Genomic DNA, 16,666 nt, shown 5'->3' on the forward strand with positions numbered 1-16,666 from the left:
TTAGATCAATACATGATATTTCGAATAAGTTTTCTCATTTGCTTTAGAAGAAGTTAAACTTTTGATAATTTGGTTTGTAATAAAATTTAAAATATGTTTTGTGGTGTAAAATCTTCAGAAATAAATTGAACAAACTGAAACAAAAGGTAGGAAAAATAGGGTGGAAGCTCTTTGCAATCACAAAAAATGATACCTCCAGAGTAACATAAAATGATAGTTCTTACATAGAAAAGCTATTGTTTCTGGTAATCCAGATGAACAAACAGGCAGAGGTAACACTCTTTTCATTGATCAAAATCCACAGATATGGCTTTCTGTACATTTTTCATTCCAGAAATATGTCGTGAATGCACATAAATTACAATCTCGCAGATACTAAAGCTTTGCATATACCAGCTGGCGCCTCAGCAATTCCGCTACAAAAAGTGATTTGCCTAATTGACATCTGATTGTCTGTTGGGCTCAGCGGAGGATTCAGGAGAAATGCCTCGCTCAATGCACTGAAACATAAGGTATAAACGTAAGGCCCTGGAAATTGTATATTTGAACCACAATGGGCAGTTTAAATAAAACTTCCATTTACCTGCTCTGAGGGCATCTATAATCCATGTAAAAGAGAACAGATGCAAGAAGCACAGAGAACCCATATAGGTTGATATTGTTGTTATTGCCATCATTAAGCAGAAGCAAAACTCTCACATCTTTAATCTGCTCTGGTCTTTAATTTTGAATGCACTCCCACTTTCCAATGATTACTAACAAGTTTTGTCAAAACAAAACAGAGAAACAAAGTTCTAGTATGTTCCTATGCAATCACACACAGAGGGAAAGCTGTAGAAAGTCATGACAAGCTTGAAGACCAATTTTAACAATCCACAGGTATCCAACCCTAACAGAGAGCACCCAATTGGAACTCCCATCTGTCTGTGCAAGAAAAAGTCAAGGTCGTTACAATTTCTTTGATCTTTTTACATGCATTTCCTTTTTTAAATAATGGGACATGGATTTTGCAGTTATCTAAAAATCTCATTGTAGTCCTAGTGCAGTAAAAGTGTTTCATAGTGAGGATATTACACTGCTAGATGGTATCAAGCGATACAGTACTTCGGAATAAATGAAAGGACACCAAAGATAGCAGAGGGAACTAAAAGCACATGCAATAGGCAGGAATGGAGAAAGCAGTCAAAGCAAATCCAAATAATAATATATTATCCTGACAACTTAATCTCAACAGTTTCTTGAATCCAAAGAAAAAAAGAAGCAAACAGCCCCCTAGAAAAAGCATTAGAGGTGCTTGGACTACCCATAGAAAAGCTGCAATCATGTAAAAACTACAAACTGCATCAGTCATTTATACCTGTAAAAGATAGCCGTGCAGCCAATCCAAAGTTTGAGGGAATGTAGTGGCTGAAATATTAACCACCGTCAAACCCTGTTTCAAAATAACAAAGAAAAAGAAGAGAAACACATAATTTAGTTTATTCTTTAAGTTACTAGATTAAATGCATTTCCAATGATTGGCATAGCTCATGCTAAAAGTACTAAAAATGTACTAAACTAAGTAGCTTCAGGAGTAAATAAAAAAACTTGAAGTTGCTAGACATTTTAAGTTATAGAAAATAAGAACATGCATATGCAATGACCAAATGACAATATCAATACAGCAATCATAACCAAGGATTAATTCCTCAGCACACGGCTCTCATTTATGTGACCAGTGGTACACTGCAGGACATTTACCTGGAGACCAATTATTTAACAAAGTTTCTTTAATAAGCATGATGTAAATCTTGTAGCAATTCAATAGACGTCTACTTGTCAGAAAGTAAGTATAGGCGTCCTTGCATATTTTAGAGCATTACATATGGACACTATTTAACACGTGTGAAACAAAGTACTTTAAACTCCTGAGAGGATTTTCGGAAACAGTGATGACTCCTTCAGAGGAACCAATGGGGATGCTCTTTCTGTTGCGGCATAGGATTTGTATTCCCCATCGAAGATCTGAAATTCTGAACTAAGGGAGAATTTTACTTGTAATCTGATGGTTGAAAAATGAATCTCCTCTAGCATGGCAATTCCTACTGCTGTCTAGGGACATGGAAAATACTTCGGCAAGATATGAGTGGATCAGATCTCTCGCATACACACGGAAAGCAAGACCAGAGCTGATCATCTAGCAAAGATTGGGGAAAATTGTGGTGGAACAATTACCCAGAATTATATGACACATGTATAGCTTTTGTTTTCAGTAACCCCTTAGTGGGTTTCTACATGTCTCTCTAGTTTTAGTTCGTAATAGTATTTTATCATTTGTTCAAACAAAAAAAGGTGAATTGTACCACTTAAATGCAAAAAGTTTCTGAAACTACCAAACATGTTTATTTTTTGTCAAACGACGAAGGTAGTTTTCGTACGTGGAAAAAGACCGAACAACCCTCCCTCCCTCTCTCTTGTCCCAAAGCAAAAACCAATAAACCTTTTTTAAATTTTCTTCTTCCTCTTTGTTACGTTTGTTCTCCGCTTTTTCTATTTTTCTTCTTCCTCTTTCTAGGACTGTTCTATTTTTCTTCTACTTCCTCGTTTCCTTTTAGGATTTTTTTGCCTTTCTTCTCCTTTAGCATCTTTTTATAGGTTTTTTCCATTATTTTCTGTTTTTATTCTTCTTCCTCCATTTTCGGATTGTTTTCTATTTTTGTTGTTGTTTTTCTTCTTCTTACTCTCCTCTGCTTTTTAAGAATTTCTGTCATTTTTTGTTCTCCACTCCTTCGTCATTTTTAAGGATTTTTTTCATTGTTTTCCGGTTTTCTTCTTCCTCCTTTTTTAGGAATTTTTCTTCCTTTTTCCCATTTTCTGTTTTTTCCTCACTTCTTTTTCCCAATTTTTTTCTTTTTTCATTTTTCTTGAGCCTTTTCTTTCTCTATTTTTGTTGTTGAATGGTTTCTCTATTTTATTTTTTTATTTTTTCTCATTTCTAAAGCAAACTTACAGTGGATGAATAAACTTACCGAAGATAAGCAAACTTACTGCGGATACACAAACTAACCGCTGATTACAAAATTGCAGCGTATACACAAAACTACTGTGGATACATAAATTTATAGCGGATACAAAAACTTACTCATATACACAAGCTTAACGTGGATACGAAAACTTTAAGCAGACACACAAACTCATCACGGATACGCAAACATATTTAACAAGATATCTATGGTGATAAAACTTTTTTGACGTAAATTTTGTAAGAGATAATATAAAAAATGGGTAATTGTAAGCCTACAGATCATTTTTTTTGTATAGTAAGCTTGCCTATTCCCAGTAAGTTTGTGCATCCGCAATTAGTTTGCATATCTGCTGTAAGTTTTTGTATATACGCTAAGTTCGCATGTCCAGGGTAAGTTTGTGTATCCGCGGTAAGTTTTTATATCAGCAGCAAGTGTGTGTTATCCACTGTAAGTTTGCGTTTAAAATGAGAAAAATGGAAAATAAATGAGACAAAAAATCAAAAAATAGAGGAAGCAGAAGGAAAAAAAGAAGAGAAAACTAAAAATATGCAAAAAAATAGAGGAAGAAGAAAAATAGAAAATAATAGAAAAATCCTAAAAAATGAGGAAGAATAAATATAAAAAAAAAATGGAATATGAAGAAGAAAAACAGAAAACGGTCCTATAAAGAGTAAAAATAATTGTTTTTAATGGTAAAAAGAGTAAGAAGAATAAAGAAGACAAATAGATAATAATAGAAAAAGGGCGATGATTTTTCACCCCCTGTAGGATTATGCGCCCACCTTTTCACATGATTTGACGTCAAAAAGCGTTAAAGTCTGCCACAATTCACATGAAAAAGGGGGGCGCATAATCCTACGCGCGGGGGTGGGCAAAAAAACATCTCCCTAGAAAAAATCCTAAAAGAGAGGAAGAAGAAAAAGAAGAAAAGTAAATGTCAAAAAACCTAAAAAAAGAGGAAAAAGAACAAAAACTGAAAACAACCCTAAAAATAAGAAGAAAAACAAAAACAAAAACAATCCGAACAATGAGAGAAAAGGACTAAAAAGATAAAGGAGGGTCCAAAAGGGTAGTAGTTCGATCTTTTTCCATGTATGATAGACCTCTTTCTTTGTTTGACCAAAAACAAACCTGTTTGGTAGTTCCCAAAACTTTCTGCATTTGAGTGGTAATATTCTCTAAGTAAAACAAAATTGTGAATACCATTTTAATTTCACTTTCCTGATACAGAACTTGTTGTGTGGATTTCTTCTGTCAAGTCAAAATGTTGCAAGATCAGCAGTCATCTAGTAAGGAGAAAGAGCCGATTCTCTAGGAACATGGTACATCAAGACCTTGCAGTTTTAAACAAAGCAACAGTAAGTCATTTGAGGACAGTAAAGGCGAGGAGAAATTAAGCAGAAAAAATGTGATATAGGAGAAAAATGAAGGCGACATCAAAGAAGGTGGTGGTGGGAAGTATGACTGAATTAATGACGGCTATGAGGTTCATTGTGTAGTTAATACCTCCGTTTGTTTCTCTATGTATTAGTTCCATTTTTATGGTATACGACTCATAGCATTAAGTGCTAACTCAAGGAACTTACAAGCAGAAACACGTGGTCAAGCGCAAACCTGAAGTAACATCACATGTCTCCAATGTTCTTTTCAAACATTGAAGTTCAATATTATAGCACCATGGTATGTATTGCTGCCAAAGCAGCATTCCTTGATGATCAATTATCCAGAAATGCTAATACATGGCCGAGAAATGGAATATGGAACTGTCTAAATGCTGTTAAACGTAACTTTATGAAATTCATGCACAAAAGTTGATCCATCAGTAAGCAAGGGATACCAATTGAGCATTATTTATAAAGGGCAGGGTATAATAACATCATGGAGCTAAATTGCACACCAAGATGCAAACATGTTTTTTCAGCCAAAAGAATGCTGATAAAGAGCATACCTGTGACTCAAATGAACAAAGGTAATCCTGAATTGTTTTCAAATTGCTGATTAGCTTATCCTGATCCTGGAGAGAATGTTTATAAAGAAAACTAACATTTAGTTATGAAGACGGCCAAAAAGCAACCATCACAATATTGCCCATAGTAAGTGCATGCAGTAATATCCAAATACAATTAGTAGAAGTTATCCACAACACCTGCTGTAGACATTTATCCCCAAATGTTCTAGTGGAGATCCATTCCTCCAATAATGCCTACATTCAAGAAAAAATTGGCCAATGAGAAATAGCATTCTTTTCATAATATACGATGCCCGCACATAATTGGAATAATGTCTACATCAAATTTACTGGTAAGATTGCTAGAGAAGTACAAGTGGGAAAGCTATATGCCTTGTCTACAGATACATCTAATGTCAGAATTGCATATATCCTTGAATTAGATGAGCCAAACTTCCAAAAGTGTCCTACAGATAAGACTCATATTGTGATACACCCTTGGTGTTAATAATTTTTGCTTAGCAAAAAAAGTTACTAGGTTTAAGTCAAGTTTAGCAAGATCCGATTATGTTTCCAATGTGAAGACATAATCCATAATTATAGTTGCAATGAATTGTAGCTCAGCATTCCATGCATATCCCATCATGCAATTAACTTGATTCATAGATCAAAACAAAGTAAATAATAAAGTTAAAAAAAATCCATGAGCACAACAAAATATTATGGTTAGCTTTTATACAATTAAAAGCAAAAACGAGAAAATGTAACATGTTTGGAAGAAAATAATCAAGAAAATATGAATTTAAGATAAAAAATTCGCGCTCTGCAATATAATAAATAAATCCTTAACAGAACATTGTCATAACCCTAAAAGAAATCAAAGCCTTGTAAACCACTCTAATCTCAACCCTAAAATCCTTTTTAAATGACAAACATAAAAAACAACTTAAAATGATAGTCTTCACCACTTAAAACTTATTAAAGGTTCACTCAAATTATAAGATAGTGACTTATGTGGATCGTGCCGACCATCTTAAGTCACCTAAAACATACGGCTAAACCAAAACCCTACGAACTAAAATAAAACCCATGAACAAAATAAAAACCAAGCCCCAATGAAAATTAAAAAGAACACCGCTTTTTATGGAAAGAAAAAGAACCATAACTGTTCGCGCATCAGTTATTTTCCAGGACTGCTAAAAATCTTACAATTCTTACCCAACAAGACACTTTCAATATCCAGCAAAAAGAATGATGTCAACAAAGAACAAAAGCTAAAATTGCCATAGCAAATACAATTTGATAATGGATGTAATAAATCAGACCTTGTGATCAAATTCCGCCATCCTCAAGACTATTGGTACAATTATTGGTTCAGGAGCAGGCTTTTCTTTCTTCACAGAATTATTTGTCTTCGTATCTGGATCATTAAGAATACTCGCTTCAGAACTAGAGCAAACACAGTAAGAAATCACATTGCTAGTCGCAGCCATCTTATGAGTTCAAGCATAACATGTCAGAAGCAAATGAAAGAAGAAAAGAACTGTCAAAAAATGAAGAAAGCAATGGTAAGTAGATAAAGACAAATTAAAAGTTATATCAAGTGATGAGATAACCTTGATGCTCAGAAATATTATCTGCTATTTTAACCGATCTCAGACAATTTGTAACTTCGGCCACCTGGTCAGCAGATGACCCCTCTTCTGTGCTTACCATCTCAGGGTGGGACCTGTCACGCTCACTGTATACTGTCACTGACGCACTGTCAACCTCTGAAGTCCCATGCACTTTTGGGTCTTCATTTGTTTTATGTGAGTTGGTTAATCTGTTAACTGATTCTCTATTATCCTTGTCCATTAAATAAATACTTGGATCCAAATGTATTCCCTGAAATAGAATTCATGAAAGACTGTAAAGTGAAGGCATAAGACATACATGGAAGGTATCCTCTATGCAAATGAGAAACATAGAAATTGTCAATGGATGAAAATATTATCACGACAAATGTAAAATTACTAACGATAACCGGGTTAATATACATAGAGAAGCTAAAGCATATAGACAAATATGGATACGACTGGAATTAGTTCTCCTCCAGGAAAATATTGTTACATGGTATGTACTACATACTAATAAGTCAAAACATCTTAGTTGAAAGGGTGGGGTGAACACTACCAGCATTGATCACTCACATAGTACACAAAATCATTCAACCTTAAAAACCATTTCAAAACTGGAGCCAGATTCCTGACAGGCCTCGGTCTATTTAGCTCTGACGCTCCAAATAAATCCAATCTCAGTGTCCATAGTTCCATAATAATAGCCCAGTAGTTAAAGCAAGGAAGGCTTTCCTTGGCCATTTTGCAGACCACTTCGAGGAGATAATAGTCCTGTTCGAATGGCACATAATATTGTTCCAAAGATGTGTGCTGGCCATGGACTCCTTAGCCAGGGAAGTAGACATTAGACCTCTTATTATCTCTTCCACTGCATTCCGGATAGTGTCAGAGCCATAGTTTTGGCTGTGTTTATGTTTTCTCTTGCTTTCTAGCTTGTGACCAGCTCGGTCTGTGAGCATTTGTGGCCGCCTTTTTGCTAATATTATCATTAAAAAAAAAAATCAGAAGTTTAGTTGAAATTACAAGACCTATTGAGATGAAAACCCTCAGTTTGACAGTTGAAAATGTAAATTAAGTGAAATTTCTTTCTGTACTCATTTCTAAACAAACAAGAAGAGATCAGGACAAAATAGAATTAAAAATATATGTGGTATAAAACACATGGAATAATGGATTAGCATGAACAATGTGTGTTGCTACAAATGAAATTCACCACTTCATACCAAAAACTAAGATGAATAACCACACCTCAATTATAATAGGCTTCCCATCTTTCATTGCCTTCTTCAAATCACCCGCCAGGCCTAGCAAACACGCAATACAAAAGTCCAAGTCATGAAAGGTGTAAATTTTTTTAGAAATAAATCTTCGTAGAACAATTTATATGAAAATAAATGAGTATTATCTGCTATGCCTGCACATGAAAACAAGTATGCATACAAACCATAACCATGAGATCACCTTTCCGAACAATTCTACATTCTCGGCAAAATTCAGTAATGAGTTCCTCAGGAGAGCTGAAGTCTCGCATCCATACCGGAGTAGACACCAACGGTGCACTACACATGAAGTAATGAAGTATAAGTATTTTAATGCTCAGGCAATATAAATAGTGTAGGAAGCTGACGAGAGTTTTTAAACACACAGATTATAAGTATTAATACGGCTAACAAGTAGTGGGCAATGGTAAGAGGTGGTACACACACACACACACACACACACAGGAATTTAAGAACAATATCATTGAGAATTATCAGAAAAATTGGCAGGCTACTTCAATATCTTTATTCATTACATGAAATATAGGATTTGCAGCAGCTTCGAAGAATTGAAAGCCATTTCAACTCAACCTTTGCTTCATTCAATTTAGGACTCTTAGTGCTTTGCAGCTCTTGTCTCCATGTATTCAACTTTCCTCCTGTAGGTGTAATGTATTCATTCTCTGTGAACTCCCTCCCTATCTTTCTCAGCATGGAAAGGAGACAGCTCTATGGCCATAATGGAATCCTTAACCAGGGTCTAGATCTTTTCAAGGAAACTGGATGAAAGATCAAAGAGAGAAATACCAGGGTTCTACAAATCAAGATCCATTTGAGGCAGCACATGTACTTACCATATCACAGCCAAAATAAAATATCAAAAAGTGTGAAAAATATCATTCAAAACCAAAGAAAAATGTACAAATGAGAGATGTGGAATCATGTTAATTTCTAAGCTCCTACAAACTTTAAGTAAAGGGTCATCCCCCAACTCTGGGTTCCCAATACTAGTGACATCATGTTTAACTTTAACAATTGTTGCGAGGAGTCAATACCACAAAACCAATCTGCTTCATTCACAAATAATACTTTTCAAGGATTCTAAATGTACATAAGCTAAAGCACCACATATGATTGCCCAACTCAAGTTTGAGCTTCAAAATATAAAGTCACAAGTAAATCTCTCATAAGAGAAACATGGGAAAGAAAGCATACTCTGTTGATGTGCGTAGTAATTCATAAACCATATCTGTCTGTAAAATTAGGAAAGAAAACTGTCAAGAGTGAGTATAAGCAAGATAATTGTTAAAGAACTCAAGGCATAATTCTAAACAAATTCCTACTGAAAGATATAGAATAGGTTCACCTGTAAAACATTTGGTAAATTTAGCCGCTGAGCAAGTTGCGTGGCAATGGTGGATTTCCCAGCACAGGCAGTTCCACAAACGAGTATTACGAATGGTACTCTTTGGTGATGAAATCTAAAAGATAAACGATGAGGACAAGTGGTCAAATACAAGCATTTATAAGCAAATTAAAAATAAATATACACAAAAAGAAAAGTGGGGACATCACGACAAAAATAGGGACACACCAATCCAAGAAGACACTTGATGGAAAGACAAAAACAGCACAAAAGAAGTGGCAATTGGTTAAGGTGAATAGTATTATGACAACATTTGGATTGAGCCTTGATGAGTTCAGTGAGGACCTTATAGTCATTTGAAAAAACTTGAATTGCACTGCCCAAAAAGCTCACTGACCTGGTCATCATTTTATAGCGTCTTATGTACTCTTCTCCGTAACCCCTTCTCTCCATAAGCTGCATACAGAACTCCGTAAGTAGGGTTTCTATTATCATACCCAATCAAAAAAATTCAAAAAATGCCTCTATATTTCCACCTACCTGTTTTGGTACTTCCCACACATCCCTTTTGTACTAAAATCTGTCATTGCCTCAGTGGTTCGTACAATTCACAATGAGATGTACAAACCAACGAAAAGATTCAAAATAAAAGATATGGGTGGAAAGTACCAAAATTGGGGCAATAAATATTGACGGGTGGCATTTCAACATTACCCATTTGGAGGTTCTGATATCTTTCATTCAAAAATATTGTGATAGCTAAGGTAATTTCTTTACAGCCCTTTGAGTATTATAAGCTATGGCAAATGAGATATCACCTCTAAGATCAAATATAAAATCTCCATTGAAGGATCAATAGAGATGTACGATTTCAAATCCATCAAAATTGCAGGAATTCTTAAGCATCTCTCTAGTAGTACATATCTCCCTCTAGTAGTACATATCTCCTTTTAGCATTTGCTATACACAAACAGATTTTATCCAATGGGGAGTTCAAAATGAACATTGAAAGGAACCACCCCCCAATGGAGAGTATTGAAATGAATTTTGATGGTTTGAGTTGGGGGAGTAAGGGGCAAGCAGGCATTGGAGGAATCATTAGAGATAGGAACAATTTAAGATACATAAAAGTGGTGGTTATAGTTGCAAACATCTATCAAAGATATGGCCTTAATTTATTGAATTATAGTAAGAAAATAGCTATGTTATTAGAGGATTTGTATGCTTTACTGAAAAGTACCTTAAAGAGATTAGCTTCCAAATCAGATTGAGAACTGCAGAAAATATTAATCCACATAATAGTTAGAAAACCAATAAGCAGAAATTGGTAAGGTAGAAATAAAGGACTGTGAAAGGATAACATACACATCTAGAAGGCTGTTGTCTATAAGCAATTTTTTGAGTTCGAGAGCGATTTTAATAGCAACATGATTAGGGATCTGAAACAAACAAGCCATAATAAAATAATAAAAATCAATACAACTTAATTTTTCATAAGTTTAGCTTCATATGAACAAGTTTCAAAACAAATTGTATCTACCTTGGTGACTGTCAACATTCTACTAAGGAGAAATCTAGACAAAACATAGTAATGATCGGCATTATCTCCGAGCCATACTTTAACCTAATCGAGATAAGAAAGAAAAAAAGAAAAGAAATTGTAAGAGAGAGAGAGAGAGAGAGAGAGAGAGAGAGAGAGAGAGAGAGAGAGAGATGTGAATGACCTTAACAAAATCGTATTTAGAAGAAGCGTTTCGGGTGGAAAATCGGGTGGATTGTGGGGAAGAAGAATCGCCTTTTTCTTCAGAGGGTTCTTGGCTCGGAGGAATGACAACCTCCACTCCTTTTCCCTTCTTCATACTACTTAAAGATCAAAATGAGGATTAGGGTTTTCTTCACGTTGTTTTTGAGGAAGATGAAAATAGCGAATTAGGGTTTTGCTGTTGTTGCTGGATGAAAACAGGTAAGGGAGGAAGAAATATCCCCGATGAATTAGGAATGTATTTTCCTGGAAAATGAAATACTATATGTTTACGGGGTGGGGGGTCTTCTTTCCTTTATTTTCAAGGGAAAGTTTTATCCGAGAATTCGAAAATCTGCGTTATTGTTGTGAACCAAACCCTGGAATCCTGGATTTTCTATTTTCTAGGAAACGTTTTTCCTAATAAATCCGTAGATTTTTGGGGTGCGACTTGGTTCGGGCTCAACGCCAACACAAGGGGTTCAATCCGATTTTGGCTCGGGTTGGGTTGGGAAAAGTCAACCCGATCCCATAAAAATCTGTAGCATACGTTGGTGTACTGTTATACGAGAATTTATATGATGGGTGGGCATGAAAACCCGTGAAGTCTAAAAAAGTAGGTACGGCCCACTTTTTTTTTATGATCCAATCGGTTCATCTGTTTGGGCACAACATTAATAGGTTGTGCCCCAAAACTCATTTCCATAGGATGATCCTAACCCTCTGATTTGTAGAAGATTCCATAAATGATTTTTGGGGCACTCTATTTCAGATCAGTTCAGATCGGAGGGTTAGGATCATCCTATGGAAATGATTTTTGGGGCACAACCTATTTACGTTGTGCCCAAATAGATGAACGGTTTGGATCATAAAAAAAACTTCACGTGTTTCCACGGCCACCCATCATATAAATTCTCCATAAAACAACTTTTCCGTCGGTGAAAGAGAAAAATAAAAGAATGACGTTCGTTTGAAAAGAATTAGGCTCATTTAATGTTTCCTAAGTCATTCATAACTTCAATTTGTGGCTTCCAACGTAGATTTCCGTATTTATAGTCTTGCTGTAGTCATATAATCAATCTAAAATCCAAACGTAGATTTCAGATTGAATTTTCTACTGCAGTTGGTTATCCTTTTGTCAGCCGAATTTTCCTTTGATACACCATCAACTGAGCAGTAAAACTTTGATCGGCAGAGATAACTTGTTAGTTAAGAGCATTTTCTTCTTTATGTAATTAAACATGAATTTTCACTCAAGTATTTGGTCAATTCCTCACACTTTTTCTTCTTTTATATAAAGCACGCGGTAATGGTAATGAAAACGTGATTGCATTTTTCTACCACGCCTCTATAATATGGTAATTGTTGGCCCATAAAGTTGTTCATCTCAACTCAACTCAACACAACAAAGCCTTTGTCCCAAACTAGTTAGGGGTCAAGTTGTTCATGATCTTTAAAATTTTAAATTTATGGATTAGTCAAACTATTTTGAAATTATTAGCCAAACAACAGTTGTTAATCTTTTAGGGAAATTAAAATGATTTTAGGGGCCGTTCGGATATGCTGACTCTAGAATCTTGGATTTCCTCAAAATCGTAGATCGGAGACGAGAGAAGGAGGAGATCAGCCGTCGTTTTCTGATTTGTCGCCCTTCTTTCCGTCACCAAGAGATAGGAGAGCATCCTAGGTTTACAGGTTTTGGAAATCTCAGGATGGCGGATAGACCTGGATTTCTTAATTAAAATCCAAGATTCTAGAGAGAAGCAAAACATGCGGTTTCCTTGTCTCATCTCCCATCTACGATTTTGAAGAAATCCGGGATTCTAAAATCCACGTATCCAAGCGGCCCTTCAGTGTGTAATTAGAGTCCGCAACCCAAAATCGATTTACGCCTGCAATTTACTTATGCACATCGAAACAACCCAGGGGGAAATTTCATCGACATGAATGGTGACTGGGTCCACGAATTTTTTTTTTTTTTTTTTTTTTGAATGGTGGGTCCACGAATATTGTTGGCCATCACTTCCAGCCTATTGCATCGGTCCCACCCACATTGGATGAATTAAGACCTTCGATCATGATGAAAAAGACATCCATTAAAATGCCACCATTGAATTCCACACGATCTTGTGAATTATATATCTTCGTTCAACATCGGATCGCCAAGCACATATGATGTGAGTGCATTGGATCATATTCATTTTCATCAAGACCCATCTCAATGATGAATACAAAGTTACAAACTAGCATACCCTTTTATATTAAAGTATAGTCTTTCTTTTGCTTCACAGACTGAGAAAATGAGAACTGGTCGAATTCATTTTACCTTTGTCTCTTGACTAGTAAGCAGATAAGAAGCTCCTCATGTCTGTATTTCTGTTTTCTACCATTGTGTTTTCTAAAGCAATGCTTTCCAGGAAAGAACCGAGTTTAAAAGGCCTCTTCAGATTCTCTTAACCAGAAGCTTCTCCTTTATAACAGTATCTGCTAGAGGAATAAACAGGATACAAGAAATCTTTCAACAAATACTAAACACACCAAACAATCAATGACAAAAATATTTTAATGATCGTCCCACAGACGGACCAACCAAATCTTTATTGAACGAGAAGGGACAATTTATTATGGGGACTGACAGAGATTCGATATTCGTACTACCATATTTTGATAAATGCACTCCTCACTTTGTTTTACACTTCTCTAATTAGCTTTTGAGGGCTGTTACAATACTCAAGATGCAATCAACGTCGGATCATAAAAGTGTAAAACAAAATCAGTAGCGCATTTATCAAAACATGGCAGTGCAGATATCAGTCCCCTTTATTAAATGAGAAAATTACAAAATGGGCAGAGATTGACCACACTAACTTTTCTAAGAACACCCTATTCAGTAATATCTGCTACATAATTAGCCTAGTTAACTACAAGTAAAGCATGGAGTTATGAGCCGTAACTCAACCTAGGCAACAAGCATCTTGCAGGTATCGATCTGAGAATACTCAACTCAACTCAACTCAACTCAACTCAACTCAACTCAACTCAACTCAACTCAGCCTTTGCCCCAAACTAGTTAGGGTCGGCTAATGAATACTGCCGAAAATTTTGCATGAAGATATCGATATGAGAATGCTACCAAATAATAATAAAGAAAGAAATCAAAGAAAGAAATACACACAAACTTCTCTTTCTAATGTAACAACAGGACCTGGGGCTGAAACTCTCGATCGTGGGCAGGTATCAATGAGCTTGAACTTGGCTGGCCTATATAGAATCATGGTCCAGAATCCAATAATAAATTAGGTGGTTAAACTCGTTAAAGAGTGCATTAACCAGTGGTCAACTAAATGAACAAAAGTAATCAATTCGCAAGAGATTCATATAGAATAAGTTGACAGAGAATATACCAGATTGGAAAGTAAAAAATCCACGAAATGAGTGCAAGTTTCTGAATATAAATTGCAAGGTCTCACCTCACCTTCCAGTAAAAGCTCCAGACCTCCCAGGCCTTGGATCATGCAGCCAGCAAGAAAGGTAAACCAATCCATCACCGACTTGTGAATAGAAAAATATTATCAACTTGTTTGCCCAAAATTATTGAATTAAAATCATCTCATCACTGATAGCCTTGAAAGTGAGTGTAGTTGACTTCCATGGGTTGGTTGCAGACCTGGAAGTATGGAGGGACAATGAGTTAAATTGCACATCCTTTGTCAAAAATAGAGAAGGAAGGAGCAATGCTCTGCCGCCCATTGATCTTATCAAGCATTGATTAGCCATGCTTGATGTCCAACTTTAGTAGTTGAGGGCTAACTGCCAGCTACTTCTTCCTCCAGCACAACATAAGTACATAACAGGCACAGTGCGAGTAACTCATTTGACGCTCAAAACTCAAGCGAATAACTCATCATGCCTAATTTTTTTTTAAAGTAGACATATTTCATTAATATTAAGAAAGCAGTTGAGTATTCTGTTGATGTGGTCATAACTCGGGAGTGTCCAAGGAGTTTTGACTAACTTTATAGGGTAAAATACGGACTTGGACCATAACGTGGCCAAGGTAAAAGGGAGTCCATGGTGCGGGGGAGTTTTGTAACTATGCATAAAGTCATCTCTATCAATTAGTCTGCCTTCACCCTTAGCCATCAGATCTTGGATGGAGCTTTGATAGCAAATGAGGTCATTGAATTCTGTTCTAGAAATTCATTCAAGGAAGCTATGTGCAAATTGGTTATGGATAAAGCCTATGATAGAACCATTCAAAATAAAAATAAAAATAAAGCCTATGATAGACTGTTTGGGAGTGTCTAGATTATCTGATGGGGTGGATGGGTTTCTGGGCTAAATGGAGAGCTTGGGTTATTAGATGCGTATCCTCTGCTTGGTTCTCTGTGTTGATTAATGACTGTCCAAAAGGCTTTTCCAATTTGTCTTGGGTTTGATGCAAGGAGACCCACTCTCTCCTTTTCTGTTCTCAATTATAGCTGAAACCCTCAATTGTATGCTTGATAAAGGAAGGAGGCGATGGCTGATTGAAGGCTTCAATGTAGGGTCTCTGGGGTTGGAAATTACTGACCTTCAGTTCGCTGATGATACTCTTATTTTCAGTAAGGCAGACGCGGACAAAGTCATGAACTTAAGAGGTATTCTCCGGTGCTATGAAATTGTGACTGGGCAAAGACCATGTTCGCAATCGAAAAGGCTTAACTGCTAACCATTGTGCGTTCTATATATAGGCTGGAGAATCCGTGGACCATATTTTCTTACACTGCAGGGTAGCTAGAGAAGTCTGGAATCACATTCTTGGGAGGATTGGGGTTTCCTGGGTATTCTTTCCTCAAGCTGTTAAGTTTTTTGACTGACATTCCTTTGGAGGGGGGCATTGTTGGGCTACTATTTGGGTCATTTGGAATGAAAGAAATGCTCGTATCTTAAAAAATTCCTGCACAGGCCCTTTCCTCATCTATGTAAGGATAAAAAAGCGTAAGGAAGGAGTAGATGAGGGTTGACTCTTGTTTAGGGTTGAGAATCCTCAGTCTCTTGTTTAGGGTTTACTCCTTCCTTAGTTTTTTGCCTGATGGTGGTAGTTTTTTCTTAATTAGTCTGGAGGTTTTAGTTGTTAATATAGATTTTCAAAAACTGGGTTGTAGGTTGTTTGATGGTAAATATTCTTGACGATCATCCAAGATAGCTAACGTTCAAATAGCATTGTGAGTTACCTGTCTATATCCAGAAGTACTCAATTTTCAACAATCATGGCTTGAGAGACTTTGACTTTCGCTTAGGCCGACTCTAACTTTCGCTTAGGTTTTCCTGTCTGGATATTCGAGCCTTGCTATATTTTCTTAGAGTTTTATGTTAGATCCAAAGTTTTAGAGCTTCAGAGTGCAAGTTTGGTATTTTTAGGAGAACCAGTTTATCCGCAGTTTCAGAGGTATTTGTTAGGAGAACCAGTTTTATCTGCAGTTTCAGAAGGGTACAGATGGAAGATTTTAAAAGAATTTGCTTTGTCAACATTTTGACCCGCATCCATGTTTTGAAACATTAATTTTATGTATCACCTTTTTCAACATGTTAGCTAAGACCTTAGCCCATGTAATACCTTGTAAGTGCACCCACCAAACTGAAAGGCCGAAAGTCCAAAATTTTATCAACCCCATCAACTTTAGGGATCAGGACAGCGAAAGTGGTGCCCAGTACTCTTGTCCGGCTCAAGATTCTCATGAAAAGC

At 36.2% G+C, this 16,666-nt stretch overlaps 1 protein-coding gene across 4 annotated transcripts; it reads right to left on the bottom strand.

The window, feature by feature from the left end:
- Nucleotides 1-147: 147 nt before the first annotated feature.
- LOC143877310 (P-loop containing nucleoside triphosphate hydrolases superfamily protein) lies at nucleotides 148-11,214 on the bottom strand. Of its 4 annotated transcripts, XR_013250589.1 has the most exons (16): nucleotides 10,922-11,213; nucleotides 10,738-10,821; nucleotides 10,563-10,636; nucleotides 10,438-10,471; nucleotides 9,595-9,653; nucleotides 9,198-9,312; nucleotides 9,047-9,084; nucleotides 8,034-8,131; nucleotides 7,821-7,876; nucleotides 6,570-6,840; nucleotides 6,279-6,373; nucleotides 5,152-5,208; nucleotides 4,954-5,019; nucleotides 1,358-1,432; nucleotides 584-924; nucleotides 148-500 (listed from the first exon to the last, which is right to left on the bottom strand). XR_013250589.1 is itself a non-coding variant. In XM_077379305.1 (15 exons), the coding sequence occupies exons 1-15, from the start codon at nucleotides 11,054-11,056 to the stop codon at nucleotides 435-437; spliced, it is 1,323 nt and encodes a 440-aa protein (XP_077235420.1). In that variant the 5' UTR covers nucleotides 11,057-11,212; the 3' UTR covers nucleotides 148-434. The 4 variants fall into 4 exon arrangements, 2 of the variants coding, with proteins under 2 accessions (XP_077235420.1, XP_077235421.1); XR_013250590.1 differs by lacking the exon at nucleotides 10,738-10,821 and having other exon boundaries at nucleotides 10,922-11,214; XM_077379305.1 differs by lacking the exon at nucleotides 584-924 and having other exon boundaries at nucleotides 10,922-11,212.
- Nucleotides 11,215-16,666: the final 5,452 nt, after the last annotated feature.

Source organism: Tasmannia lanceolata, unplaced genomic scaffold, assembly GCF_043159265.1.
Source record: "Tasmannia lanceolata isolate RefF3 unplaced genomic scaffold, GAP_Taslan_0.1 ptg000005l, whole genome shotgun sequence".
Lineage (NCBI taxonomy): Eukaryota > Viridiplantae > Streptophyta > Magnoliopsida > Canellales > Winteraceae > Tasmannia > Tasmannia lanceolata.

Coding starts and splice junctions, on each gene's coding strand:
- LOC143877310 (XM_077379305.1), bottom strand. CDS start 11,056: ATGAAGAAGGGAAAAGGAGTGGAGGTTGTCATTCCTCCGAGCCAAGAA. Junction 9,085..9,197: donor ATTTACCAAATGTTTTACAG/GTGAACCTATTC, acceptor CTAATTTTACAG/ACAGATATGGTTTATGAATT. Junction 1,433..4,953: donor TTTGTTCATTTGAGTCACAG/GTATGCTCTTTA, acceptor ATTTTGAAACAG/GGTTTGACGGTGGTTAATAT.